General features: G+C 46.9%; 1 protein-coding gene across 3 annotated transcripts; it reads right to left on the bottom strand.

The window, feature by feature from the left end:
* Positions 1 to 6,451: 6,451 nt before the first annotated feature.
* Positions 6,452 to 17,927, bottom strand: PHB (prohibitin). Of its 3 annotated transcripts, none has more exons than XR_003506739.1 (8): positions 17,827 to 17,927; positions 16,471 to 16,585; positions 14,850 to 15,011; positions 11,416 to 11,558; positions 11,164 to 11,280; positions 8,937 to 9,032; positions 6,829 to 7,598; positions 6,452 to 6,745 (listed from the first exon to the last, which is right to left on the bottom strand). XR_003506739.1 is itself a non-coding variant. In XM_027517463.1 (8 exons), the coding sequence occupies exons 3-8, from the start codon at positions 16,556 to 16,558 to the stop codon at positions 7,386 to 7,388; spliced, it is 819 nt and encodes a 272-aa protein (XP_027373264.1). In that variant the 5' UTR covers positions 16,559 to 16,585; positions 17,026 to 17,114; positions 17,827 to 17,918; the 3' UTR covers positions 6,452 to 7,385. The 3 variants fall into 3 exon arrangements, 2 of the variants coding, with proteins under 2 accessions (XP_027373264.1, XP_027373263.1); XM_027517463.1 differs by adding an exon at positions 17,026 to 17,114 and having other exon boundaries at positions 6,452 to 7,598; positions 17,827 to 17,918; XM_027517462.1 differs by having other exon boundaries at positions 6,452 to 7,598.
* Positions 17,928 to 27,549: the final 9,622 nt, after the last annotated feature.

Raw genomic sequence — 27,549 nt, 5'->3', positions numbered from 1 at the left:
GGAACGAGGAGATTTGGGGCATCTCCTGTGTGCTGAGCCCTGTGCTGAGCATTTTCACATCTGTCATCTCACTTATTCTTCAATAACCCTGCAATGTGGATATTTGTGTCCTTAGTTTTAATGAGACAAAAAGGATGGTTAAAGTTGTTGAGTAATTTACCCAAGGTCTCCCATACTAGCAAGTGGCAGAGTCAGAATCCCAACACGAATCTTTCTGATTCTAGAACCCATATTCTTTTACAAACTTAGCTGTCTTCTGGGGTGAGAAACCTGGGACTTCCAGGCCAGCTCAGAGTTTCAGTGTCAGCAAGGCTGAATATAGTGCCCTGGCATGAGGGCCTTAGAAGGCGTAAGTGCTGTCTCTGCCTCCTAAGTGCTGTGGTCTAGCTGGGGATGGGAGTGCGGCCACAAAGGGAAAGAGGACCCCACACGCACTTGCACACCCATGAGTGCCAGGGATTTATAGGACAGGGGCTCCTCGGTATAGAATCCTGGAAGCTGAGAGATGGGATGGAAACAGTACTAAATGGAGGGTGGACGCCAGATTCCACCCTTGGCCTTACCACCTGCATCCTGTGGGATGCTGGGCAAGTCTCCTCCCCTCCTCCCCCAAATGAAGGGTTGTTCCTGAGGCCCTGAAAACCTTCTGCTCCATTCTGTGCTGTTGTGACTGCAGTGGAAATTCCCGAAGGAGGTAAGTGAGCTGGAGGGTTGTGGACGTGGGAGAGGGAAATAGCATTTCCCACTGAGAGGCCGGCGGAGGCAAGTAAGATAAAGAAGCCATTAGCCAGAGACGGCAAGCTCCTCTGCTCTTGAATGTTTGGTGGAGAACAGGGTTGGCACAATCTACAGTGAGGAACATCTGTGGGTTCTTTTGGGGTCTCTGATTGTCCAGGATAGACACCATCTTAACCAAGAGACTCTCCCACCCAGCGGCTAAATGTCCCAGAGGCCGCATCTCTGAAGTCATTGCTGCACCAGGCTCCCTTCCTTGGCTGTGGCCTCGCCTGGCTTGGAAAGGACAGTCCAGCAGCAAACCCTCCTGGAGGGTAGACAAATGGAAAAGAAGTGGTTTTACCCCAGGCCTGGAGATCCTCAGACCCCTCGGTGACTATGAGGTCACCTAATTCCCATCTGTCTCCTTCCCCATTCCCATTCTGCCTATTCCAGAACCACGTGCAGCCACGGAGACGCTGGTGTTGCAAGTCTGTGTGCTAGGGCCTCCGTGTTACTTTGCTTCCCAGTTCACTGTAGCCTCGGACACAGTCGAGGACTCGGGTGACAATCACATTGTATCTGACATAAAGCCCTCAGGCCTGAGACTTCCAAATTTCAGGCTTCACCCCATCTTTAAGGCTATTTAATCTCCTTAAGTCAGAGGTCAGCAAACATTTCCTATAAAGGGACAGACAGTAAATACTTCAGGCTTTGCAGGCCATATAATCTCGGTTATAAGTATTCAAGTCTGCTGCTCTAGTGCAAACGTGCATAGTTATTTCCCAATGAAACTCTACTTATGAACACTGAAGCTTGATTTTCATATCTTTTTCGTGTTTCACAAAATAGTATTCTTTTGATTTTTTTCCAACCATTGAAAACCAGTGAAAACCACTGTTAGCTCAGGAGCTGTACAAAAACAAGCAGTGGGCTGCATGTGGCCTGCATGCCAGACTTTGCCAGCCCCTGACCCAAATGTTTGCAGCTCATTCAGGCAAATTTAGATGGTCCAAGCCTGTCATCAATAAAAGGCTTTTCTGACTAATCCAGGTGGTTTGTCTGATCTTCCCTGGATGACAACAGCTTCCAGTTCCTTCAAAGTAGCCTTGCCCTGTTAGCTGTACTCTCTCTTCCAAAGTAGCTTGATTGGAGGACGCTGGAAATATACCCTCCTCCTCCTCCACACAGCGTCCTGGGCAAAATCGTCCTCTTTCAAATCTAAACTAGCTTCCCCAGGCCGGTACATTTCCATTCTCTCTTCCCGCCATGTGCGTCTGGGCCTTGCCAAAGCATCCCAGCCTCTACCGGCTGGGACAGGCCTCTTCACTCCTTTTTTTGTTCAATCCTCAACCCCTCTGTTGCCAGAGTTCCAGAGCTAAAGTCTTTTGAATAAAAAGAGACCTTCTGTGTAAAGAAAGGTGGGAAGAGGTCAGCCACAGGCAAATTCCTGGAGAAGAAGGATTTTAAATTGGGCTTGAGACAAAAAGGGACCGGGATTGAAAGAGGGAGGTGAGAGAAAAGAGGTGCTCCAGAGAGAAGCAACGGAGGGCAGAGGAGAGCAAGAGCAGAGTCCGCACACGCAGGCCGCAGGAAGTGAGAGGGTGGTGGGACCTTTGTGGGTGGGTCCGTCTGCAGGACTGTGAGCCCTGCTTCAGAGCAGCCTGAGGCAACCTAGGGAAAAACCCTCACCTCACCTCTAACTTCAGTCCTGTATGTCTATTCTTCATCTCATCTGACTGACATTCAGGAACTCCCACCAAGAGCCAGGAATGTTTAACTTGGGGGGAAAAGGTCACGGGGGTTGGGGGAAAGAAGAGGAAGGGGAAATGTTGACTCACATAAGGGGCCTGCCCTCCTTAAACGCACACGCACCTGCAGCCCAAATGAGCACGAGTGCCTCCCGGGACTGTGGATCGGGTAAGTTTTGTGTGTGTTAGAGAAAGAAGCTGAGCTAGCACTCAGAGGATGTGAAGGAGGAAACAGAACAGGCTCCATCTTGAAAGCAGGATTCCATCTTGGGCCGGACTCTGGGCTTGGAGCTATATGCCCAGCATCTATGGAAACGACATACCAACTGGAAAACCAGACCCCCCCGGATGGAAGAGCCCCAGGGTTTGTACCTAGACTCTCCATAGCCTGAAAGAATACCCTAATTATCTGTGTAACCGAATAGAATCATAAATTATCTTGTGCTTATTGGGGTATGACCATAGGCCTATTAATAATTGTCCACTGTTAACTACCTAGGCTTAAGGCATATGAATCACGGGTTAACTTTGATTGTATCTTTCTTTTCCTTTGTTCAGGCCAGTTTCAGGGAATCTGGGGAGGTGGGTTTGGGCATGTACACTTAGGGTATATAAGGTTTTCACAAAAAGTGGTCAGGGTCCTTGGCTAAGAGGAGACTGCCTTGAGCCCGCCGGTATAATAAACTGCACTCCACTATCTGCATTGTCCTTTGGAGTGAGTTTGTTTCCCAAACACGTGGCTACAACAGATGGGGGACATCTGGACTTGTGAAATGTGGGGGAAGGGCTGACTGGAGGAAGTGACGCTGTGAGCAGAGGGGTGCAGTGAAAGTGGGGGGTATGCAGACAGGAGCAAGGAACTCAGTTTGGTGTGTTTTCAAAGAGGGGTTTCACTGGCATTACATTTGGGACTTTTGTCGTGTGAGTCTGTCCCATACGAGGTAGGCCTCATAGTGTCCCCGCCACCTCCACTCGCCACCACCTAAAGCTAGTAGCAGCTGCCCCTCTCCACTTGCAATTTCAAACAGCACTCCCCATCCCATGGGAGCCACTAGGTGGGCATGCGACAGTAAGCAGTCAAGTATGTTGGACTAGAAAGGCAGCAAGGGCCTTGAATGCCAGAACAAGGTATTTGCACTTTATTAACCAAGGGAGGCTTCCCTCGTAGCTCTTCTGGTAAAAGAATCCACCTGCAATGCAGGAGATCTGGTTTGATTCCTGGGTCAGGAAGATCCACTGGAGAAGGGATAGGCTACCCACTCCAGTATTCTTGGGCTTCCCTTGTGGCTCAGCTGGTAAAGAATCTGCCTGCAATGTGGGAGACCTAGGTTCGATCCCTGGGTTGGGAAGATCCCCTGGAGAAGGGAAAGGCTACCCATTTCAGTATTCTGGCCTAGAGAATTCCATGGACTGTGTAGTCCATGGGTTGCAAAGAGTCGGACACGACTGAGCAACTTTCACTTCACTTCAATCAAGGGAGGAGTAGCTGCTGAAGGTTTTTCAGGAGAGAGGGGACGAGACCTACTTAGAAAAATGAAGTTTGTTGACATATACTCATTACTGCACATAAAATAGAAAACTGATGAGAACCTACAGTATAGCACAGGGAACTCTATTCAATGCTCTGTGGTGACCAAAACGGGAAGGAAATCCAAAAAAGAAAGGACATATATATATATATATGTATGCATGCTAAGTCATTTCAGTCATGTTCGACTGTTTGTGACCGTATGGACTGTAGCCCACCAGGTTCCTCTGTCCATAGGATTCTCCAAGCAAGAATACTGGAGTGGGTTGCCAGGCCCTCCTCCAGGGATCTTCCCAACCCAGGGATTGAACCCCTGTCTCATTATGTCTCCTGCCTTGCAGGAGGGTTCTTGACCACTAGCGCCACCTGGGATGTGCACACATAGAGCTGATTCATTTTGCTATACAGCAGAAACGACTACAACACTGTAAAGCGACTACACTCCAATAAAAATTAGTAACGAGAAATGAAGCTTGGAACAGTGTGCAGGATGAACAGGAGGCCCAGGAAAGGCAGGGACATCAATTACAGCTTCCTGTGACTGTCTCACCCAGGTTATTTTCAGTCACGACGGGCTGCTTTGCCCACAGTATTAGCAGATGGCAAAGGTCCAGGGAGGGCCTAAACACTCTTCCCTGCTGATGGCTGGACCACTGGCTCATTAGAAGAGCATTTGCTACACCAGGCTTGGACAATATTCTATTGTCTCTCTTTCAAATTGACCCACCTGGGGATGGGAGGCGCAGCACAGCTCCTCCCACTTTGGTCTACACCAGAACTTGTATAAAATGCAGCAACCTTTGAGGGTCTTCTTTCCTGGTTCCCCCAGTTCAGGGCCCAAACAAGGGAACTATTCAGCCTGACCAAAGGAGACAGGGATGAAGACACTCCCTGCTTGGCCCCCTCCCTGGACAGGACAGGACAAGGCTTTTGATCCAAGGCCAAGAGAATCCCGAGCTGATAAAAGCCCATTGTGGCAGTGTCTGGAGAAACCCGGAGGCCTTCAGGGGATGCTGGGGCTAAGCAGTCAGTTAACAGCCCTTGAACATTTGTGAAAAGAATTACTTGGCGGAAGTCAAGGCAGAATGAGGCCCCGGGTTACCACTGGCACCGTCCATGGCAGGGAGGCTACAGACAAAATCAGCAGGAACTGGCCTGCCTGCTGCTGAAGGGCTGACCTGGAGGCAGAAAGAACCCAGAAGCTGGGGAGGGCTCCCCTCACACACCTGGGTGGGAAATCCAATCTCCTGCCAAATGCAAGAAACAAGCTGCTCTTTTAAAAAGGGCCTGGGGAAGAGAGGCGCCTCCTGCACCGCCCCCCCCCCCCCCCAAGGGTGTCGGAGCAATAAACAGCAGGAAAGGAGGAAGGCCGCTGAGTGGAAGCAGGTCTGGAACCTATTTAGCAGTCAAGCTCTTTCTGCTCCAGTCTTCCACGTGTTTTGAGTTCAGGCACCTCACCACTTGCAGGCCTCGCTACTCTTACAGCAAAAAAACACAAGTAGGAAGAGTTATTCCGAGATAACTGATGCCAGGGAGGTGGTGAGGTGATGGGCTGAACGAGGCTCGCTCAGCATCAGAATGAAGTTTTGGTGGGAAGTTCGGCTGAGGGTCACGGGCCCATCACACTCCTGTCTGCACGCTCACAGTGGTGGGAAGGGATGTGATCCCCACGGAGGGGCCCTGGAAGGGGAGCGGGGTGTAGTGCCGGGAGAACTCAGTCCCCAGCCCACCCCGAATCGGTGCATCTGTCCCCTTTCCCAGCTGACAGCTGGCCCTATCACTCCGGGAGAGGAAATGCAGAATCCAGGTCACAGACCAGCCTGCAGAGTCCTCTTAAGAGGCCGCTCTCCTTGGCCAGGTGGTGAGCCTGGGATTAAACCGAGAGCAGAGGTTAAAGCACAGTCAGTGTGGGTGCTGACTGCACTGTTGTTCCCGTTCTGTTCCCGAAAGGATGAGGTGGGTGACCAGCACAGCTCGTTTCTCAATCCTGTCCCCTCTCCCCCTGCCCTTCAAAGACCAAGGCCTTTCCACAGCAGAGTAAAGCAGAATAAGCAATACAGTCCCATGCCAGGCAAGGCACCTGAAGCCACCTACTGTGTCAGTCCAACCAGAGCGCACCGAGGGCTTGGCACACTGTATTTTATGTCAACCCCTCTTTCGGTGAATGCGCCTGCAACTCCCAACTCAAAGATAACAAAGGAAGTTAACAAGGCTCCATCCAACCTCACCTCCTGAGTACCCATGTCATGATAACCCTCACTTGACACCACTGATGAATTTCAGGCTGGAGATGGATCTGGCACACGGCAACCATTTTCTGAAACCAAAGCATTTCCTGCTCTGCTGGAGAGTCTGTCCTCTCTGGTGATACAAATGTGCACACAGACTGCGGGAATGTTCTGTCCTGAGCCCATGGCTCCCACAAACAAACAAACAAAACAAACCCACACAACTGAGCTGGAAGGTCTGGGTGTTATTTATTGATAATAGTTTACACACATTTGTCTTCCCATGGTCATTTCCTTCAAGGCATAGGCACAGAGCCCTCTAGAAGGGCAGTCTCTGAACCAGGGAGCCAGAACACTGGATGCACACGTCTTTGGCAGGCCCGTACAGCTCTGGCCGGATGCAATCCTTCAAGCTGGAAATCCGCCGGGTATTTGAGACACGAAGGTGGGAGGCGGAGAGGAAGGCCACAGGACTCTCATCTCGGGCCAGGCCTGCTCTCTCTATTCAAATCCATTCCAGGACTCTGGGGCGGGGGGAGAGCAAATCAAATCAGGCCCACCCACCTTCACGGAGGCAGATTCTTCAATCCGTGCCATTTGTACACACCTGCTTCTGCTGGTCCCGCAGTTAAAGAGCATCAGCTTTATGTTAAGAGATGGATCACTTCCTCTGACCCACCCCAGCACCTCTCTTCAGCTGGGTCTGTGCAGAAACCATTGGAGAAACCCGAGGCCTGTGTTCACCATTCATCTGCGTGTGCCATCTTCCTCAAATCCTGAATGAAGGGTTGGTTGGAGGCTACAAGTTTACTCAGGCCTCCCACTGACTCCCAGCTCATTACACACAAGGCCCGGCCTTTCTTCTGCCAATTGTCAGTGCCTGGGCAGGAGTGCCAGCCAGCCCCAAAGACAGGAGCCAAGCTGTCTGTGTAGGCACTTAGCAATTTTGGGTAGGAAGGTAAATTAAAAAAAAGGGGGATGGAAATGAGAAGAATCAAAGAGCTTCATCTGATTGAGTAAATAAGAGATCTGAAGTGATTTTACTTTTATTTCCTTCACTTTAAGCCAATCATGAAGTTTCACAGTGATTTCTGGGGCAGGAGAAGGAAGGTGGTGCTGAGCAACTTCGGGGCTGTGGTCCAGCTGGCCCAGGAGGTGTGGGCCTCACTGGGGCAGCTGGAGGAGCACCGACTGCCCGGCGGGCAGGTAGGTGATGTTCCGTGAGCGCGACAGCTGGTACGCGATGTCTTCCGCGGCCTCCAGCTTGCGCAGCTCGATCAGGCCGTCGCCTGCAGTGGCGAGCGAGTTGGCAATTAACTCCGCCGCCTTGGAGTCGCCCTCTGCGGAGATGATGGCTGCCTTCTTCTGCTGCTCAGCCTGCAAGGGTGGAGGCAGAGACCAAGATGACACTCTGGGGCGTGGATGGCGGGTTACAGCCTCAACAGCCCTGTGTTAGGCACCCTCTCTGGGTCCTGAAATGAGCTCTGGGATTTCACCGCTCCCTTCAAAAGGGCTCAACAAACACTGTTCACTCAATCCTCCTTGCCCCCATCATGCCCACTGCTCACTACTATAGAGACACATTTCTGTTGGCTGTATAGACAGCTGTCTTATTTCAAAGTCCTCAATAACATTAACAGCAACTGAGGCCAGCCACCTACTCTGAGCTTGGAGGATCCCAGGCCAAGGAAAGCAAGAGAGAAAGGAAGGTAGACTCAACCTTCATCTTTCCCTCCAGGCCCAAGTCAAAGTGACTTTCATCAAAACCAGTGCCGCCAAGTAGGAGCAGCAGGCACAGGATGCTCCTTGGACTGTGGGCTGAAGGGGTTCCCAACCAGGAACTTGGGCAGACAGTACAAGACCTCCTGGCTCTCCCAGCTCGTATCAACAGGAAGACGTCTATCTACAATGCATGACCTGCAGAAGGGTGGGAGGAGAGCGCGGTGCAGGGCCTCCCTGAGGTTAACACACAGCTGCTCAACTGAGGCTCTGGGGCTGTTCACTCAACAAATGTTTACGGATACCTAGTATCTACCTTAGGCATGGTTTTGATATGTTCTAGATGCTGGAGAGAGGAAGAAAAAAGAAAAAACAACTCCACCCGCTTGGAGTCTATAATCTCTAAAGTTAAACGTCTACCCATATATCTTTCTTTGTTTGATTCTAAGGACTAAGGCATCTTGATTAGGAATAAAAATCCAAGTGTGTTAATGGTGGGGAGAAGGAGATACATGAAATAAATACACCTTCACAAAGACTGAAAGACCAGGCCCTGTGCAAATCCACTGCACGCCAGCACACTGACACATCTGGATGGATTTAGTGCTTGAAAACAATCCAGCGACAATAGTGTATCTGGTGCAACGTTTGATCCTTTAGGCTGTCAGCTTTCACTGTGTGACCAAGGCTAAAAACAACTTCTCAGTGAAGCTGAAAATATTCCAGAAGAAACATTTTTATTTGTGGGAGAGTTTTGATCTTAGGGACGTGGAAAAGAAATTACTCTTCAATGATTTAGGAACATAACCTCACATATCTCTGACTAGACCCTAAAGACTCTGGAACCAATTGCAGGAGTACAGTCTTTTCAATCCCCTTCCGATGATCCCGGAAGAAGAGATGACAGATGATGAATTTCCAGGCCACCCAGCAAACGGGGCGGCTGAGCACAGGAGAAAGGGGAGAGAGGCTCCTGCCATCTGGTTGAGCACTCACCTTTTCCACCACAAATCTGGCCCTCTCTGCTTCCTGCTGAGCCACCTGTTTGGCTTCCACCGCTTCTGTGAACTCCTTCCCAAAGGTCAGATGCGTCTAAGGGGAGAGAGTGAGAGCAAGATGAGGCATTGTAATTGCTTTGACAGGGCTGCTGCAGAGCCCCCATGGTGGCTGGAGGAAGAGGCCAGGAATGGCTCTAACAGCTGGAGATAACATGAGGCCAGAACACCCTTCCACCTCCACATCCGTGTCCAAACTGAGTTCACAGCCCAGAATCCTCAGCTGCCCCAAGTGCTCCTGTTCATCACTGTCCTCAGGTAGGAAACAGCCATGGGGACCAGAAGGTGTGTGCTCAAGTGACCACCTCCCCAGGGGAGGAGAACGGTGGCTTCCAGGACCCCCAGCACCGACAAGTACTCTTCCAAGGCCCTTTGATGCCTGCTCAAAGCCCCCAGAGAGACCAGATGGAAAACTGAGCCCCTGAGAGTGAGAACCACACAGCTGGTTCTCAGGGATTCAAGAGTGTGAGCTCTCCGCTTATAGATTAACCAGTCCACTGCTTTCTCACAGCATCTCCATCACAAAACAGGAAGAAGAGGAGTGAGACTTCCAAATCATGATTTTGCAAATCACAGTATTCCTTATGAGCAAGTCCTTCTGGTAAAGGGTTTAAAAGAAAGAGAAAGCAGGTAAAGATTATTGCTTAGGGTGAAGGTTTAAAATTCTGATTATGCATAGGTCTTCCCTAGTAACATAAGTGACCAAGTGCAAATAATGGGAACAGAGCTCAGCACTCCTAAAGCCGAATTTATTTATCTAACTTTTTATTAAACGGGAAGAATAAAGGGGAGAAGAGTATGAGTTTTGCTATCAAATTCTACTTGTTTCATTCCACCCCCACACTCCCAATCTCTGCTTTAAAAAAAAATAAGCAGCTCAAACCCTCTTCTGGAGAGTAAATTGCAGTCCATTGTCTTTTCAGGACTTTCAACACTCCTAACTCTTATACTGCAGCTGTTCTACCTTGCTTGCTCCATTACTGGACTCCTGTTCAAAGTTTGGGGAAGAAAATATGATCCTGAGCACTGCAAATGAAGTGCGCAATTAAGGAATAAAATTTCTTTCCAGAAGGGCCAGCTGAAGGCAGCAAACTCCCCATGAAACCTAATTTTCTCCTCACACCTCTTAGACACCGTTTCTTGTGGTCAACCTGCATTTCCCCAGAATGGACTATGTGGTTAAAATTTAGCAAAATGCCAAGGTTCTCCTTAGGTTTTTACTTACTATGTTCTCATGGCCAAGGTGTTTAGATTAACACTAAGCGGGAGGGCCTGAGAAACTGCCCCGGTCTCAGGGCCAAGTGGCTGCAGCTGGCGTCTTGCCAGTAGAGGGAACCCAAATGCCTCCACGGAGGCAGTGCCCTGGGGTGAGCCATGGGTGTGCACAGGGTGCTGTTTAAACAGCTGCACAGATGCCAAGTGGGAAACGGTACCTTTCCCCAGCGACGCGCAGAACGGAACAGGAAACGCTCTACCTCACTACCCGAGCAAATCACTCCAAATGATTTTTCCCAGAGAATCAGAAACACGACCCCTTTCCCTCACCCTCCCTGATCTGAAATGCTATCCTGCCTGTATTGCTTTCTGTCTGCACTGCGGCATTCAATGTCGTATAAATACACAGACCACACAGTCTCAAGAGGGTAACTCATGCCTCAGAGATGCCCCCATACCAGGCTTTGGGGGACAGAACCATTCATTTACACTCTATCACCTTTCACAGGGAGTTCTCAGAGATCACGTCACTGTACTTCAAACCCTAAGTGTTAGGAAAATCCCAGGGGTCAGGCTGGGAGGTCCGTGCCTGGGAGAAAAGACTATGCCAGCTGCTCCCCAGTCTCTAACAGATAGTTTCTGCGCCAAACGAAGTAAACGTGACAATACTTCTGGGAGCCACGAGGAACACTCAGCCTGGGGAAGGGAAAAAACCTAGTGGCTAGGGACCACCTGGGCAGGACCGAAAATCAAATAGAAACGCCTGTGGCACAGGGCTGGGAAAAGAATCCTCATCTGAAAATAAACCCAAGGAGACTGTCTCACAGCACTAAGAAGGTTCATTGTTTTCCAGTCTTCATCAAGGAAAGTGCAAGGTAGGACCTCACAGTATCTACCCAGAAACGGAGCCAGGCACCCCCACCCCCACCCCTCAGGCTCCCCAAGACCCTTACCAAGGATACGTCATCCAGGATGAGCCCAAAGGTCGCTGCTCGCTCTGTGAGGTCATCGCTCACCTGTCTGGAGACCAGCTCTCTCTGGGTGATCAGTTCTCCAGCATCAAAGCGAGCCTGGTTCCAAGGGAAGGCAGAGGAGCCAGTCATGATTGCGAAGAAGCAGAATCCCAACCAGTCATCACCAAGCTCTTCCTGACACCGAGTGTGCTCTTAGGGGCAGGGCCCGAGGACAAGGCCCTGCTCACTCACCACCACGGACTTGAGGATCTCTGTAGTGATGGATGGCAGCACGCGCTCGTCGTAGTCCTCGCCGATGCTGGTGAAGATGCGAGGAAGCTGACTAGCAACCGGCCGGAAGAGGATGCGCAGTGTGATGTTGACATTCTGTAAATCTGAGGGCAGGGCACAGATGCTGGAGTTAAAAATACAGATCACATGGCCTCCTATGACCTCCCCTATGCCAAATGTACTACAGTTTATAAGTAAAGTGGCTGATTAAGAAACCCTTCAAGGTGAGGTGCACAGGTTCATGGTTTCTTTGGTAGAGAACCCAGCAGAGCACCAGCGCTAATAACTTCTCAAAGGATTCTGGTGATGACAGCTTTTCTGTGTCCTGAATGCCCTCTGACATGAGCAAATTCAGATTATAGGTCTAGTAGGTGCCATGGAATCTCTGGAATAACGAATATTTTAAGCAAAGAGATAAGCCAATGCCAAGAATTCTAGGATAAGGCCTCTCCAAGGCCAGGTCAATGTGGCTCAAGGCACGAGTATGCCTCAGAGAGATGACTGTGAGCCCAGTGGACTAAGAGTCCAGGGCCTGGCTGTGCCTTAACTCTAATGTTTACTTATTACACAGCCTTAGGCTCTCTCAGCTTATTTCCTCATCTGTAAGAACAGGGATGATATCATCTGCCTTCTGGGCACGTTGGGGGAAACTGAAGGAGGAGACAGATATAAAGGCATTCTGTCAAATATGCAACAGAGGTGAGGGGTTATCAGACTCATTGAGAGGCCGCTTCTCATTACTGGTCAAAGGACCCAGGAAATTACAACTTCCCCTGACAATCCAGTTGTGCTTGGGGCTGAGGCACTGCTTGCAGTCATCAACAATATGGATCAAGTGCCCACGAGATGAGTTCTGAACCAGGCACCAGAGCGGGAAATGGTTACACACGCGCTCGTTAAGGCCTTTAAGTTAAATTATTTAACTTATATGCAGAGTACATCATGAGAAATGCTGGACTGGAAGAAGCACAAGCTGGAATCAAGATTGCTGGGAGTAATATCAATAACCTCAGATATGCAGATGACACCACCTTTATGGCAGAAAGTGAAGAGGAACTAAAAAGCCTCTTGAGGAAAGTGAAAGAGGAGAGTGAAAAAGTTGGCTTAAAGCTTAACATTCAGAAAACGAAGAACATGGCATCTGGTCCCATCACTTCATGGGAAAAGATGGGGAAACAGTGGAAACAGTGTCAGACTTTCTTTTTTGGGCTCCAAAATCACTACAGATGGTGACTGCAGCCATGAAATTAAAAGACGGTTACTCCTTAGAAGGAAAGTTATGACCAACCTAGATAGCATATTGAAAAACAGAGACATTACTTTGCCAACAAAGGTCCGTCTAGTCAAGGCTATGGCTTTTCCAGTGGTCATGTATGGATGTGAGAGTTGGACTGTGAAGAAAGCTGAGCGTTGAAGAATTGATGCTTTTGAACTGTGGTGTTGGAGAAGACTCTTGAGAGTCCTTTGGACTGCAAGGAGATCCAACCAGTCCGTTCTAAAGGAGATCAGCCCTGGGATTTCTTTGGAAGGAATGATGCTAAAGCTGAAACTCCAGTACTTTGGCCACGTCATGCTAAGAGTTGACTCATTGGAAAAGACCCTGATGCTGGGAGGAATTGGGGGCAGGAGGCAAAGGGGACGACAGAGGATGAGATGGCTGGATGGCATCACCGACTCAATGGACATGAGTTTGAGTGAACTCCGGGAGATGGTGATGGACAGGGAGGCCTGGCGTGCTGCAATTCATGGGGTCGCAAAGAGTCGGACACGACTGAGCGACTGAACTGAAGACGTTTCTTAATGAACCCCACCCCACTGTTGATTTCCTCTGATGTAGTAGGCAGGCCAGACCCTTTATAGGAGGCTCGGCCTCTCCCTCGTTGGAGAAACAGGACAGTTTAGACAATACCGTGTCCCCTCCCCTGTCCAACTCACTTCTCACTCTCAAGCACCAGCACAGAGGCCCGTTCCGCACAGCTCCCCTCTGCTCCCCTACATGCTGCATTCACCACACCCCACTCCTAACGCCTGTCCACGTCTGTCTCCCTTGCCAGACTGAGCTCCTAAAGGCTCCCGCTTTACTCATCGCTGAACTACCCCTCCCTCTCACCCAGCACAAAGCCTGACACTACTACAGAAAGCAAACATTCTCCGAGGACCAGCAATATCCACACGATCCTCTCCTCCCGCACAGAAAGGTCACAGCCGAGCCAGCGTCTGCCGCTCCATTTACTGCCGTGCACCTCTGTGTGTACGATGGGGAGGGAAGAACCGTGACAGCAATTCATTTCGGGTTCCAACCAGGGAGTCGGTGGCATGTCAGACACCAGGTTGCTCTCAGGGATGTGGGCCTTGGCCCAGGAGGTAACAGTGTGAGAGCAGCACTGCTGGAAACACAGGCCTGGAAGCAAGGGCAAGCCAGCTGTGAAGGCAACACAACGGGTGGATCAGTGTACAGTCACCTGGGGAACAAGAACTGGTGGGGAGGGTCAACCGAGAGAGAGCAAAGGCACGTTCAGATTTCTTTAAAACTGGATCGCAAAAAAAAAAAACAACAAAAAAACTGGATCGCTATGCGACTACTGAAATATATCCGTTCATTTCTCTAAATTCATACAGTTGTGTGTGTATCTTGAATATACAGGCACACCTCATTTATTTGTGCTTCGCATACACCGTATTTCCTACAAATGGAAGGTCTGGGGCAACAGTTTATCAAGCAAGTTTATTACCACCATTTTTCTAACAGCACCTGCTCACTTCATGTCTGTATCACATTTTAAAAAATACTTATTTGGCTGATTTGGGTCTTAGTCGTGGCACACGGGATCTTCTGCTGCCATACGGGGACTCTCTAGTTGTAGCTCACGTGCAGCCTTTGTTGTGGGATCTAGTTCACTGACTGGGGATCGAACCGGTATCCCTTGCATTTCAAGGCAGATTCTTAACTACCAAGAAAGTCTCTCTGAGTCACATTTTGGTAACTTACAATATTCCAAACTTTCCAATATTATTACATTCATTATGGTGATCTGTGATGTTACTACTATAATTCACTGAAGGCTCAGATGATGGTTAGCATTTTTTAGCCATAAAGTATTTTTTAATCATGGTATGTACACTGTTTCTTTAGAGATAGAGCTGTTGCACCTGTAATAGGATACAGTATGGGATAAACATAACTTCTATATGCACTGGGAAACAAAAATATTTGTGTGACTCGCTTTATTACAATATTTGCTTTGTTGCAGGGGTCTGGAACTGAACTCATAATATCTCTTAGGCATGCTTGTATATTTCTTTTTCTGTAGCCACATAAAACTTTTCAGGAAAAATATTTAGGGAAGTTCAACCCATTCTGGATCCCACAGCTGAGACCCACAGCTGAGACTCACCTTTGCTACCAGTGATTACTGGCACATTACGTGGTCGAGAGCGGCAGTCAAAGATAATTGGTTTCTGTACCCAAGGGATGAGGAAGTGAGTCCCTTCTCCTACGACAATGTCCTGCACTCCCCGGAACCGGTCAAAGATGACAGCTCTGTGCCCAGCATCCACTGGGAATGAAGGATAACAATGGGTCAGAAAAATCCCCTCACCCTTTAACCGAAAGGATTGCGTCTGAAAGACCCCTGGTGTTTTCTGTTCATATAGTAGGTCTCTTGCTCTGTCTTCCCACACTTCAGGACTCCAGAGGCTTCTTAACAGCTACAAAACAAAGCAATCACTTTCTGTCCCATGTCCTCCCAAGGACTTCGGTAACAGGATCTATTCTCAGCATTCTTCCTCCTTGAAACAACTGGCTGCTGATTATTAACCACTCCACCCATGAACTCCCACCAACACGTTCCTAGGAACCAGCTCCCAAAACTTCCTTCTAAAACTCACAGTCCATCCTGGTTCCCATTTAACCCAGAGTTCCCAGAAGCAGCACCCTTCCTACGGCAATCCTAAAATTTGGAAGTCCTCATTTTTTCCTTTCTAACAGCTTGGTTTCTCTAAACTCTGAAGGGGATATAGAGCTGTCTTGCTAATTTCAGAGAGCAATTAATGATAGTGATTACAGCCTAGCCATGCAGGGTGGCCAGAAAGATCAGAGTATAAAGCTGGGCCACAGAAGCAGAGCAGGCTTTTCTGATCAGCTGCTTTCTGTCTCTGCCTTTTTGGACTTTATAGTTGGTCCAGTATCTTCACTCTGAAAGTAATCCTCCTGCTGTCAGAGGCTCGCATGAGATGGGTCAATCTACTGCTGCTTTCCAACAGTGAAAAGTTAAGAGAATATCAAAGCAGGAGGGGTCTTAGACATAAACTAGTTCAATCCTGCTGCTTGACCAACGAGAAAGCTGAGTCCTATGAAGGGGAAGGTGACTTGCCTGAAGTCACACAGGCAAGTGGAAGAAAATCTAGCTGTTTTGTTTTTTAATTTTTGGCCATAGCACTCCATCTGCAAGACCTTAATTCGCCAACCAGGGACCAAACCTGAGCCCCTGCAGTGGAAGGACGGAGTCTTAACCACTGGATTGCCAGGGAAGTCTCCAAAAGACAGCTTCAAGCCTGGTTACGCTGATAAAAGCTGGGCAATGCATCTCAAAGATATTTTCTCGGGAACAACTCAACTAGAGCAGAGCAAAAGTTTCTGCTCAGATCAAGGTCACCAAAGGTCTAAAGCCCTTGCTGAGTTACTCCCCACACAGGCAGAAGAGAACACACTCTCCATTTCAACTGGCCAGCAAAATCCTGACATACTGATGCAGCATCACTTTAACAGGAGAAGGTGGCAACACCCAACTAGGTTGGGAGGCTCTTTGTAAAGAAAGGCTCTGAGAGAACCTAAGGCTCCAAGGACAGAGGTTCTGATGACAAGGCCATCACATGGTGCAGGATGGCAGCAGGTGAGCCTTCTTGGTCAAATATATTCACAGCAAGTGGTTGCCAACAGGAGTGTCACATGGGCTAGGCAGACCAATGAAAATCCTCTGGCAAAGGTCAGTGACCCACCACCCCTCAGTGCCTCACCATTATACAAGGCAGAGTTCACCACGCCTCCTGCAACGGCTAAGGCAAGACCAAACTTGCCAATGGACTCAAACACTTTGGCAGCCATGTCTCCTTTGGCTGGACTCACTCACACCTAAGGGGGTAAAAACAAAACAAAACAAACAAAACAACTCAATCCCCAATGCTCAGAGGAAGCCCTCTCTGAGGCATCACCTGCATTTCTCAAGCTAGCTATTTATTTCCCCAGTCCTGAGAGCTCTAAACCTTCAACTGAAAAACATTTCATAAATAACACTCTGCAGCTTGTAAAAGTGTATAATCAATTCCTCTGATCTTCTTTTTCCACAGCTTGCTTCTTTTTCTACTACTTAAGAAATGGCGTCTGGGGGTATTGGTTCAAAATGGGAAGGAGGCATGGGCTGGATTACCCATAGAAAACTTAGCACTATACCAAAACAGCCTCTCATCTCCTGGACCTGCAGGCCCCAGAAGAGAGGCTGTGGGGTTGGTCTTGTGCCATTTTGATTCAGAAAAGAACATGATTCCAAGAACAAAACAACAGTAGCAGCTAACCTTTACAACAGGGAGTCTTCTAACGGCAACTGGTGTATTTAATCTTCACATCAACCCCTATGAAGTAGAGGACTACACAGATGAGGAAACTGAAGCACAAAGAGAGGTTAAGTTACAAGAGAAGCCTAAGATCAGGCAGCTATGAAGGAGGCAACCAGGATTAGAACCTGGAGGTCTAATTCTAGAAGACACAGCTTAACTCCTCACCAGCGTTTCTCAACATCAGGTATTAAGAATGAATGACCTGTTATTACGGAAGCAGGCCCTGGATGACGTTCTGGGGCCAACAAATCACGAGAAATAACAGGGCCAAAAAGGTACTAAACAGCTGCATCGCGAGCAACAGCCCTGGAACAGGTTGGGGTGGAGGCAGAAGCGGGGCGGGCGGGAGCGCAGCTGACCTCTCTACAATCTGCTCTTGCACTTAAACTTTGTCTTTCCTCGCCCCATCGTCGTCGGCCACTTCAGCCTCTCCTCCTCTTTCTCAGGCCTCAACTTCTGAGTATCTTCATCTCTATCCGTGCACTTAACTATTCTATTCCCGTGATCAGGACGCCTAGTCCTGACCCCTCGGCCTTTCCATTCCTAATAGCTTCTGGATTATTCCTCACCCTGCCCCCATACACACCTACCTCACTCTACGCAACTCCAGGCTCCTCCCAGGCTCACCCCCTTCCCCTCCGACACGAGGCGGACCCAGGCACACACTCCGCCCGCCAAAACTTGAGGAGAATGAGAACGCAGAGGGGGGACTGCAGGGACTCCAGAACGCGGACCACAGCCGCTCCCCAGCTTTCTTACCTGCTTCCACTCTGACCTCCACATGAATTCCCCAGCCACAGACAGCGCGTGCGCCGGACAGCTCCTTCACGTCCCCGCCTACTTCCAAGATCTGCGCTTCGGATTGGTGAGGACGAGCGCTATGCATTCTGGGAAGGGTGGCTTGCTGCCTTACTGTTGTTCCCAGGCTCTTCGCAGATGAACTACAATTCCCAAAAAGCCATGCAGGGGCTGACCCGCGCTGAAAAACCTTTAGTCTTTGGTAGTACTGAAGGCCCAGAGGTTGCCGCAAAGCATTTGGGGGGCTGTAGTTTCTTGGGGGATAAATGCACGTGTCTGTTGTGAACTGAAGCTGGAGGCCCTCAGAAAGAGTAGCTGGGCCTGCTGGCTGGCGGACGAGACGGGCAAGGGCAAGTTTATGGCTGATGAAAGAGGGCGGGTGTGCACGTGGGATAAAGTTGTGAAGTAACTGGTGGACTGAGAGACAGAGGAGATATCTTCTTTCCAAATCCCTGTCTAGAAGCGACCTGAGTTGTGGGACATTGATTGCCCGAGTCAGAGAGAACCTTAGAAACCATATGGACTAGAAAATGAGGTCTAGAGAGAGGAAGGGAGTCATTCAGGGTCATGCAACAATTTAAAAGAGGGATTGGGCTTAAAGTCTGGGTTTGGGGGACACATTTTTTAAAAAGTCTTATTTGGAGAATTTGCAAAGATAGTACAAAGAAGATGTGTAATCTTTACTCAAATTCACCTACCGCTAACAATTTGCTCCATTTACTTTTTTGATCTAAAGCAATAAAATAGCCAGTTATTTTATCAGCAAATTGGGTTTACTTGAGAACAGCAAAGATTTGCAATTCTGGATGAGCAATCTATGGCAACCCACAGGCAAGTCTGCAGAACAAGGAAGAGAACTTTCTTTTTTTAGTGGAGAAGCGTGACTTGGAAGGGACTGTCATAAACAAGAGTTAGAGGGAACTGGGAATTTAAAAGTGTGGCTTTTCGTTGTCTCAATTGTGACAGTCTCTTTCTTATTGGCTGGGCTGTTTCTGAGCAAGGAGAAAATTTTCCTTCCTTCTGCTGGAAACTAGTAACCTTCCTATTGGAGATGCAAAGCTGTCTCTTCCTGTTGAGTCTCTACCTGTTGGTAGGTTGTGAGAGTTCCCCTTTCTGTTCTGCTGACTCAATTTAAAATGAGGTTTCTGCTTATTAATTTTCACATTTTATCATTTGTTCCCTCCTTCTCTCCCTGCCTCCTTTCTTCTCTCTTTGTATTTTCAATGAATAAGGATATCCTCTTACATAACTTGAATAAATTTAATCTACCTTCTGCATTCCATTTTTTTCATTGACCCAATAATGAACTTTATAGCAGTCTTCTCCTCTCACCCTCCAATATAGGAGGCAGTCAAGATTAGGTACTATATTTATTTTTCATGTCTCTTTAGTCTTCTTCATTTGTCCTCAGGCTTCCTTGCCTTTTGTTATATTAAAATAGAAAAAAAGAATGTCCTGGTATTGGGTTTCTCTGATGTTTCCTCATAATTAGATTTGTTTTGCATTCTTAACTGAGGTGGCTAAGTGGTGTATGGACACTTCATTGTAATGAAACCAAGCCCATTTCTGGATTCTAGTATGATGGAATTCTTTCAACTTCTTTTTCCTGCATTCCTCTCCTCTCTGTCTCTCTTCTTTGTCCCCGCTTGGCACCAGTGGGGTAACAAAGGGCCAGAGATATGCATGGCAGCACTCTTCAGGTAGTATGTATTTACCCTAAGTGCCCACAGGCTTTTCCTCTGCCTACCAGAATGCAAACTCTATGAGAGCTGAATATGTAGTCTTCATTGTTCTGTTCCCAGAAAGTACAACAGTTCTTGGCACACATTGGGCACTCAATAAGTATTTATTGAATGAATGAATAATGAAGAGCATTGAAGTGGCTGGTTAGGCAGACTGTGGCCAGGAAACGCAAGGCAGGATGCTCCAGAATCCTGCAAGAATAGCCCTAGTATTGTTTGCTTCTATTCTCATCTCATTAGCAGGAATGCTGAAAATATGAAAAATACAACAATATTTGTATGTTTTATAACTTTCAAGTCTGTGTATCTACAACATCCCACATGAGCATCATTACAACCCCTTATGTTCTACAGATAAAGAAGTCAAAAGTTCAGAGGTTAAATCACTTGTTTGGGGTCATTCATCTAGTCAGAGCCAGACTGGACCTGATCACACGTCTTCTAGGTCTAAGCCTTGTTTCCACTTCCCCTCTGTGTCCTGGGAAGCAAAGGCAACAGGAAAGCTCATGTGACATGAGGGCACTGTGTGGACCTGGGCTAGTTGTAGGTGGATAGATGGGAAGGATAAAGGATAATCATACTGAGGGGGTTATCTGGGAAGAATTTATTTGGGCTGAGGCAAAAATTAAGAAAGAGCAGCATTGGGGCAGTGTGGAGGTTCCTTAAAAAGCTGGAAATAGAACCGCCATACAACCCAGCAATCCCATTGCTGGGCATACACACCAAGGAAACCAGAATTGAAACAGACACATGTACACCACTTTTTATCGCAGCACTGTTTACAGTAGCCAGGACATGGAAGCAGCCTAGATGTCCATCAGCAGATGAGTGGATAAGAAAGCTGTGGTACATATGCAAAATGGAATATTACTCAGCTATTAAAAAGAATGCATTTGAATCAGTTCTAATGAAGTGGATGAAACTGGAGCCTATTATACAGGGTGAAGTAAGTCAGAAAGAAAAACACCAATACAGTATATTAACACATATATATGGAATTTAGAAAGATGGTAACAATGACCCTATTTGTGAGACAGCAAAAGAGACACATATATAAAGAACAGACTTTTCTACTCTGTGGGAGAAGGTGAGGGTGGGATGATTTGAGAGAATAGCATTGAAACATGTATATTACCATATGTGAAATAGATGACCAGTCCAAGTTTGATGCATGAAACAGGGCACTCAAAGCCAGAGCACTGGGACAACTGGGATGGGGAGGGAGGTGGGAGGAAGGCTTATGATGGGGGACACATGTACATCCATGGCTGATTCATGTCAATGTATGGCAAAAAAAACCCCACTACAATGTTGTAGAGTAATTAGCCTCTAAATAAAGTAAATAAATTAATATTTTAAAAAATTGGGAAAGAGCAGCTTTGGGGCACCAGCTTCAGGGGTGGATCAAATTTATTGCTACATAAGGCATTTCCCCTTCAGCTCTTCTTCCAGCCAGGTGTGCACGTTGGTGTTAAGAAGAAATACATCTTGAACGCTGACTGTGAACCACTTGCTTCATAAATACACAGTCTTATTTCAATTCAGTTCAGTTCAGTTGCTCAGTCATGTCCAACTTTTTGCCACCCCATGGACTATAGCACACCAGGCCTCCCTTCAGTTCAGTTCAGTTCAGTTGCTCAGTCGTGTCCGACTCTTTGCAACCCCATGAATTGCAGTACGCCAGGCCTCCCTGTCCATCACCAACTCCCAGAGTTCACCCAAACTCATGCCCATCGAGTCAGTGATGCCATCCAGCCATCTCATCCTCTGTCGTCCCCTTCTCTCCTGCCCCCAAACCTTCCCAGCATCAGAGTTTTTTCCAATGAGTCAACGCTTCGCAGGAGGTGGCCAAAGTATTGGAGTTTCAACTTTAGCATCAGTCCTTCCAATGAACACCCAGGACTGATTTCCTTTAGGATGGACTTGTTGGATCTCCTTGCAATCCAAGGGACTCTCAAGAGTCTTTTCCAACACCACAGTTCAAAAGCATCAGTTCTTCAGTGCTCAGCTTTCTTCACAGTCCAACTTTCACATCCATACATAACCACTGGAAAAACCATAGCCTTGACTAGACGGACCTTTGTTGGCAAAGTAATGTCTCTGCTTTTGAATATGCTATCTAGGTTGGTCATAACTGTCCTTCCAAGGAGTAAGCGCCTTTTAATTTCATGGCTGCAGTCACCATCTGCAGTGATTTTGGAGCCCCCCAAAATAAAATCTGACACTGTTTCCACTGTTTCCCCATCTATTTGCCATGAAGTGATGGGACCAGATGCCATGATCTTAGTTTTCTGAATGTTGAGGCCTCCCTGCCCATCATCAACTCCTGGTGTTTACTCAAACTCATGTCCATTGAATGGGTGGTGCCTTCCAACCATCTCATCCTCTGTCGTCCCCTTCTTCTCCCGCCTTCAATCTTTCCCAGCATCAGGGTCTTTTCAAATGAACTGGTTCTTTGCATCAGGTGGTCAAAGTATTGGAGTTTCAGTGTCAGCATCAGTCCTTCCAATGAATATTCAGACTGATTTCCTTTAGGATGGACTGGTTAGATCTCCTTGCAGTCCAAGGGACTCTCAAGAGTCTTCTCCAACACCAGAGTTCAAAAGCATCAATTCTTTGGCACTCAGCTTTCTTTATAGTCCAACTCTCACATCCGTACATGACTACTGAAAAAACCATAGTTTTGACTAGACAAATGTTTGTTGGCAAAGTAATGTCTCTGCCTTTTAATATGCTGTCTGCTGCTGCTGCTGCTAAGTTGCTTCAGTCGTGTCCGACTCTGCGTGACCCCATAGACGGCAGCCCACCAGGCTCCCCCGTCCCTGGGATTCTCCAGGCAAGAACACTGGAGTGGGTTGCCATTTCCTTCTCCAATGCATGAAAGTGAAAAGTGAAAGTGAAGTTGCTCAGTCGTGTCTGACTCTTCGCGACCCCATGGACTGCAGCCTACCAGGCTCCTCCATCCATGGGATTTTCTAGGCAAGAGTACTGGAGTGGGGTGCCATTGCCTTCTCTGAATATGCTGTCTAGGTTGGTTATAACTTTTCTTCCAAGGAACAAGCTTCTTTTAATTTCATGGCTTCAGTCATCATCTGCAGTGATTTTGGAGCCCAAATAATAAAAATTTGTCACTGTTTCCACTGTTTCCCCATCTATTTGCCATGAAGTGATGGGACCAGATGCCATGATCTTAGTTTTCTGAATGTTGACTTTTAAGCCAACATTTTCACTCTTCTCTTTCACTTTCATCAAGAAGCTTTTTAGTTCTTCTTCACTGTCTGCCATAAGGGTGATGTCATCTGCATATGTGAGGTTATTGATATTTCTCCCGGCAATCTTGATTCCAGATTGTGCTTCTTCCAGCCCACCGTTTCTCATGATGTACTCTGTATATAAGTTAAATAAGCAGGGTGACAATATACAGCCTTGACGTAGTCCTTTCCCTATTTGGAACCAGTCTGTTGTTTCACATCCAGTTCTAACTGTTCCTTCCTGACCTGCATACAGTTTTCTCAAGAGGAGGTCAGGTGCTCTGGTATTCCCATCTCTTTCAGAATTTTCCACAGTTTTTTGTGATCCACACAGTCAAAGGCTTTGTCATAATCAATGAAACAAAAGTAGATGTTTTCTGGAACTCTCTTGATCCAGTGGATTTTGGCAATTTGATTTGTGGTTCCTCTGCCTTTTCTAAATCCAGCTTGAACATCTGGAAGCTCATGGTTCACGTACTGTTGAAGCCTGGCTTGTAGAATTTTGAGTATTTGCTAGTGTGTGAGATGAGTACAATTGTGTGATAGTTTGAGCATTCTTTGGCATTGCCTTTCTTTGGGATTGGAATGAAAACTGACCTTTTCCAGTCCTGTGGCCACTGCTGAATTTTCCAAATTTGCTGGCATATTGAGTGCAGCACTTTTACAGCATCATCTTTTAGGATTTGAAATAGCTTAACTGGAGTTTCATCACCTCCACTAGCTTTGTTTGTAGTGATGTTTCCTAAGGCCCACAACTTCATATTTCAGGATATCCGGCTCTAGGTGAGTGATCACATCATCGTGATTATCTGGGTCATGAAAATCTTTTTTGTATAGTTCTGTGTATTCTTGCCACCTTTTCTTAATATCTTCTGTTTCTGTTAGGTCGTCCATACCATTTCTGTCCTTCATTGTGCCCATCTTTGCATGAAATGCTCCCTTGGTATCTCTAATTTTCTTGAAGAGATCTCTAGTCTTTCCTACTCTATCATTTTCCTCTATTTCTTTGCATTGATCACTGAGGAAGGCTATTCTTTGGAACTCTGCATTCAAATGGGTATATCTTTCCTTTTCTCCTTTGCCTTTCGCTTCTCTTCTTTTCACAGCTATTTGTAAAGCCTCCTCAGACAACCATTTTGCCTTTTTGCATTTCTTTTTCTTGGGGATGGTCTTGATCACTGCCTCCTGTACAATATCACAAACCTCCATCCATAGTTCTTCAGGCACTCTGTCTATTGGATCTAATCCCTTGAATCTATTTCTCACTTCCACCGTTTAATCGTAAGGGATTTGATTTAGGTTATACCTGAATGGTCTAGTGGTTTTCCCCACTTCTTCAATTTAAGTCTGTATTTGGGAATAAGGAGTTCATGATCTGAGCCACAGTCAGCTCTTGGTCTTATTTTTGCTGACTGTATACAGCTTCTCCATCTTTGGCTGCAAAGAATATAATCAATCTGATTTCGGTATTGACCATTTGGTGATGTCCATGTGTAGAATCTTCTCTTGTGTTGTTGGAAGAGGGTGTTTGCTATGACCAGTGCGTTCTCTTGGCAAAACTCTATTAGCCTTTGCCTTGCTTCATTCTGTACTCCAAGGCCAAATTTGCCTATTACTCCAGGTATTTATTGACTTTCTACTTTTGCATTCCATACCCTATAATGAAAAGGATATCTCTTTTGGGTGTTAGTTCTAGAGGGTCTTGTAGGTCTTCATAGAACTGTTCGACTTCAGCTTCTTCAGTATTACTGGTCGGGGCATAGACTTGGATTACTGTGATATTGAATGGTTTGCCTTGGAAATGAACAGAGATCATTCTGTTGTTTTTGAGATTGCTGAAAGAGATGGGAATACCAGACCACCTGACCTGCCTCTTGAGAAATCTATATGCAGGTCAGGAAGCAACAGTTACAACTGGACATGGAACAACAGACTGGTTCCAAATAGGAAAAGGAGTACATCAAGGCTGTCTATTGTCACCCTGCTTATTTAACTTCTATGCAGAGTACATCATGAGAAACACTGGGCTGGAAGAAGCACAAGCTGGAATCAAGATTGCTGGGAGGAATATCAATAACCTCAGATATTCAGATGACACCACCGTTATGGCAGAAAGCGAAGAAGAACTAAAAAGCTTCTTGATGAAATTGAAAGAGGAGAGTGAAAAAGCTGGCTTAAATCTCTACATTCAGAAAACTAAGATCATGGCATCTGGTCCCATCACTTCATGGCAAATAGATGGGGAAACAGTGAAAACAGTGTCAGACTTTACTTTTTTGGGCTCCAAAATCACTGCAGATGGTGACTGCAGCCATGAAATTAAAAGACGCTTACTCCTTGGAAGGAAAGTTATGAAAAAAAAAAAAAAGAAAGTTATGACCAACCTAGATAGTATATTGAAAAGCAGAGACATTACTTTGCCAACAAAGATCCGTCTAGTCAAGGCTATGGTTTTTCCAGTGGTCTTGTATGGATGTGAGAGTTGGACTGTGAAGAAAGCTGAGCGCCAAAGAATTGATGCTTTTGAACTGTGGTGTTGGAGAAGACTCTTGAGAATCCCTTGGACTGCAAGGAGATCCAACAAGTCCATCCTAAAGGAGATCTGTCCTGGGTGTTCATTGGAAGGACTGATGCTAAAGCTGAAACTCCAGTACTTTGGCCACCTCATGTGAAGAGTTGACTCATTGGAAAAGACCCTGATGCTTGGAGAGTTTGGGGGCAGGAGAGAAGGGGACGACAGAGTATGAGATGGCTGGATGGCATCACCGACTCAATGGACATGAGTTTGGGTGAACTCCGGGAGTTGGTGATGGACAGGGAGGCCTGGCGTGCTGCAGTTCATGGGGCGCAAAGAGTCGGACACGACTGAGCAACTGAACTGAACTGAACTGCATTTCAGACTCTTTTGTTGACCATGATGGCTACTCCATTTCTTCTAAGGGATTTTTGCCCACAGTAGTAGATATAATGGTCATCTGAATGAAATTCACCCATTCCAGACCATTTTAGTTAGCTGATTCCTAAGATGTTGATGTTCGCTTTTGCCGTTTCCTGTTTGACCACTTCCAATTTGCCTTGATTCAAGGACATAACATTCTAGGTTCCTATGCAGTATTGCTCTTTATAGCATCAGACTTTACTTCCATCAGCAGTCACATCCACAACTGGGTGTTTTTGCTTTGGCTCCATCTCTTCATTCTTTCTGGAGTTATTTCTCCACTGATCTCCAGTAGCATATTGGGCACCTACTGACCTGGAAAGTTCATCTTTCAGTGTCCTATCTTTTTGCCTTTTCATACTGTTCATGGGGTTCTCAAGGCAAGAATACTGAAGTGGTTTGCCATTCCCTTTGCCAGTGGACCATGTTTTGTCAGAACTCTCCACCATGACCCGTCCATTTTGGATGGCCCTACATGGCCTGGCTCATAGTTTCATTGAGTTAGACAAGGCTGAAGAAATGGAGATTCAGATAAGCCAGGTAACTTGGTTACAGTCACATGGCTGGCAAGTGGCAGATATGTCTTAAGCCATAGCCTGTGCTATTCCAAGCTGTGGAACTGTGCAATCTGTAATTAATATCTAAACAGAGTTTGATTCTACTTCCAGGATCAGTGCCATAATGGGAAGGATGGTAACTAAAGCAAGTAATTATAGAAAAACAACTCTTTCTTTATTCATTTGACACATGTTTATTGGGGGCTCTTGTATCATACTAGACACTGGAGATAAGTGATGAAGAAGACGGAGAAGGCCCCTGTCCTCATGGAATTTACATTATGGGATGAAGGGAGAGTGGTGTATTCAGGCAAAAGAGAAGTACACAAAGGAATAAATGATACGGAATTTTGACTAGTTTCATGAAGGAAATAGACAATAAGACAATGATGAATCAGTAAGGAAGTACTGCAAGTAACGGAAGAGTGGACTCAGTTGACTTAAACAGTAAAGAAATATATCAACTAGCAAGTCCCAGGGGAGAGCTGGTCTGGTGTTGGTTAATTTAGTGGCTTACCAAGCCCTCAGTGACTCAGAATGTTTCCATCTTTCAGCTTTGCCATCTTCAGGTGTTGACTTTCATCCTCCTGCTTGTCCCCACAAGGACACGAGATGACTGTAGAAGGTTCAAGTTTAATGTTCTCACACAACAACAACCAAAGGCCAGAAGGCAGGAAAAGGGCATGTCATGTTTTTGGTCCCTTCAGATGAGTGAGGTAAAGTTTCTCAGAAGCACGCAAACAGACTTCCACCCATGTGCTATTGGGCAGAATTGTGTCATCTGCCCCTTTACACAACAGTCACTGGCAAAGGACAGCATTACAGTGTTGGAATTTGATGAGCCAAAAGTCAGCCCCTGGGACTGGGGAGGGCTGGCCTCTCTTCAACAACATGACAGCCTAATGTGCTAAGAAATCAAGATGAGGCTGCTTATTAGCAAGGAACAGGATGCAAGGGAGAATGGATGTTGGAATTGCAACCAACTGTGTCTGATACAGTGCGTCTGTTTTGAGTGAGCTAGTCAAGGAGGGCTCCATGAGGAAATAACATTTACAGCAAGAAGTAAAGAAGTTAGATGTGAAAGGTTGGGTGGGATGGGAAGAGAGAATAACATTGACATGTCCAGCCCAAGGAAAGGCATGGCAGAGAGATTTGGCTGGTAAGGAGAAAAGGAGCCATGTTTAGATTCAGTTTAT

This window comes from Bos indicus x Bos taurus, chromosome 19, assembly GCF_003369695.1.
Source record: "Bos indicus x Bos taurus breed Angus x Brahman F1 hybrid chromosome 19, Bos_hybrid_MaternalHap_v2.0, whole genome shotgun sequence".
Classification (NCBI taxonomy): Eukaryota; Metazoa; Chordata; class Mammalia; order Artiodactyla; family Bovidae; genus Bos; species Bos indicus x Bos taurus.
Note: the sequence above shows the minus strand (reverse complement) of the source record. Positions and strands in the feature narration are given on the sequence as shown.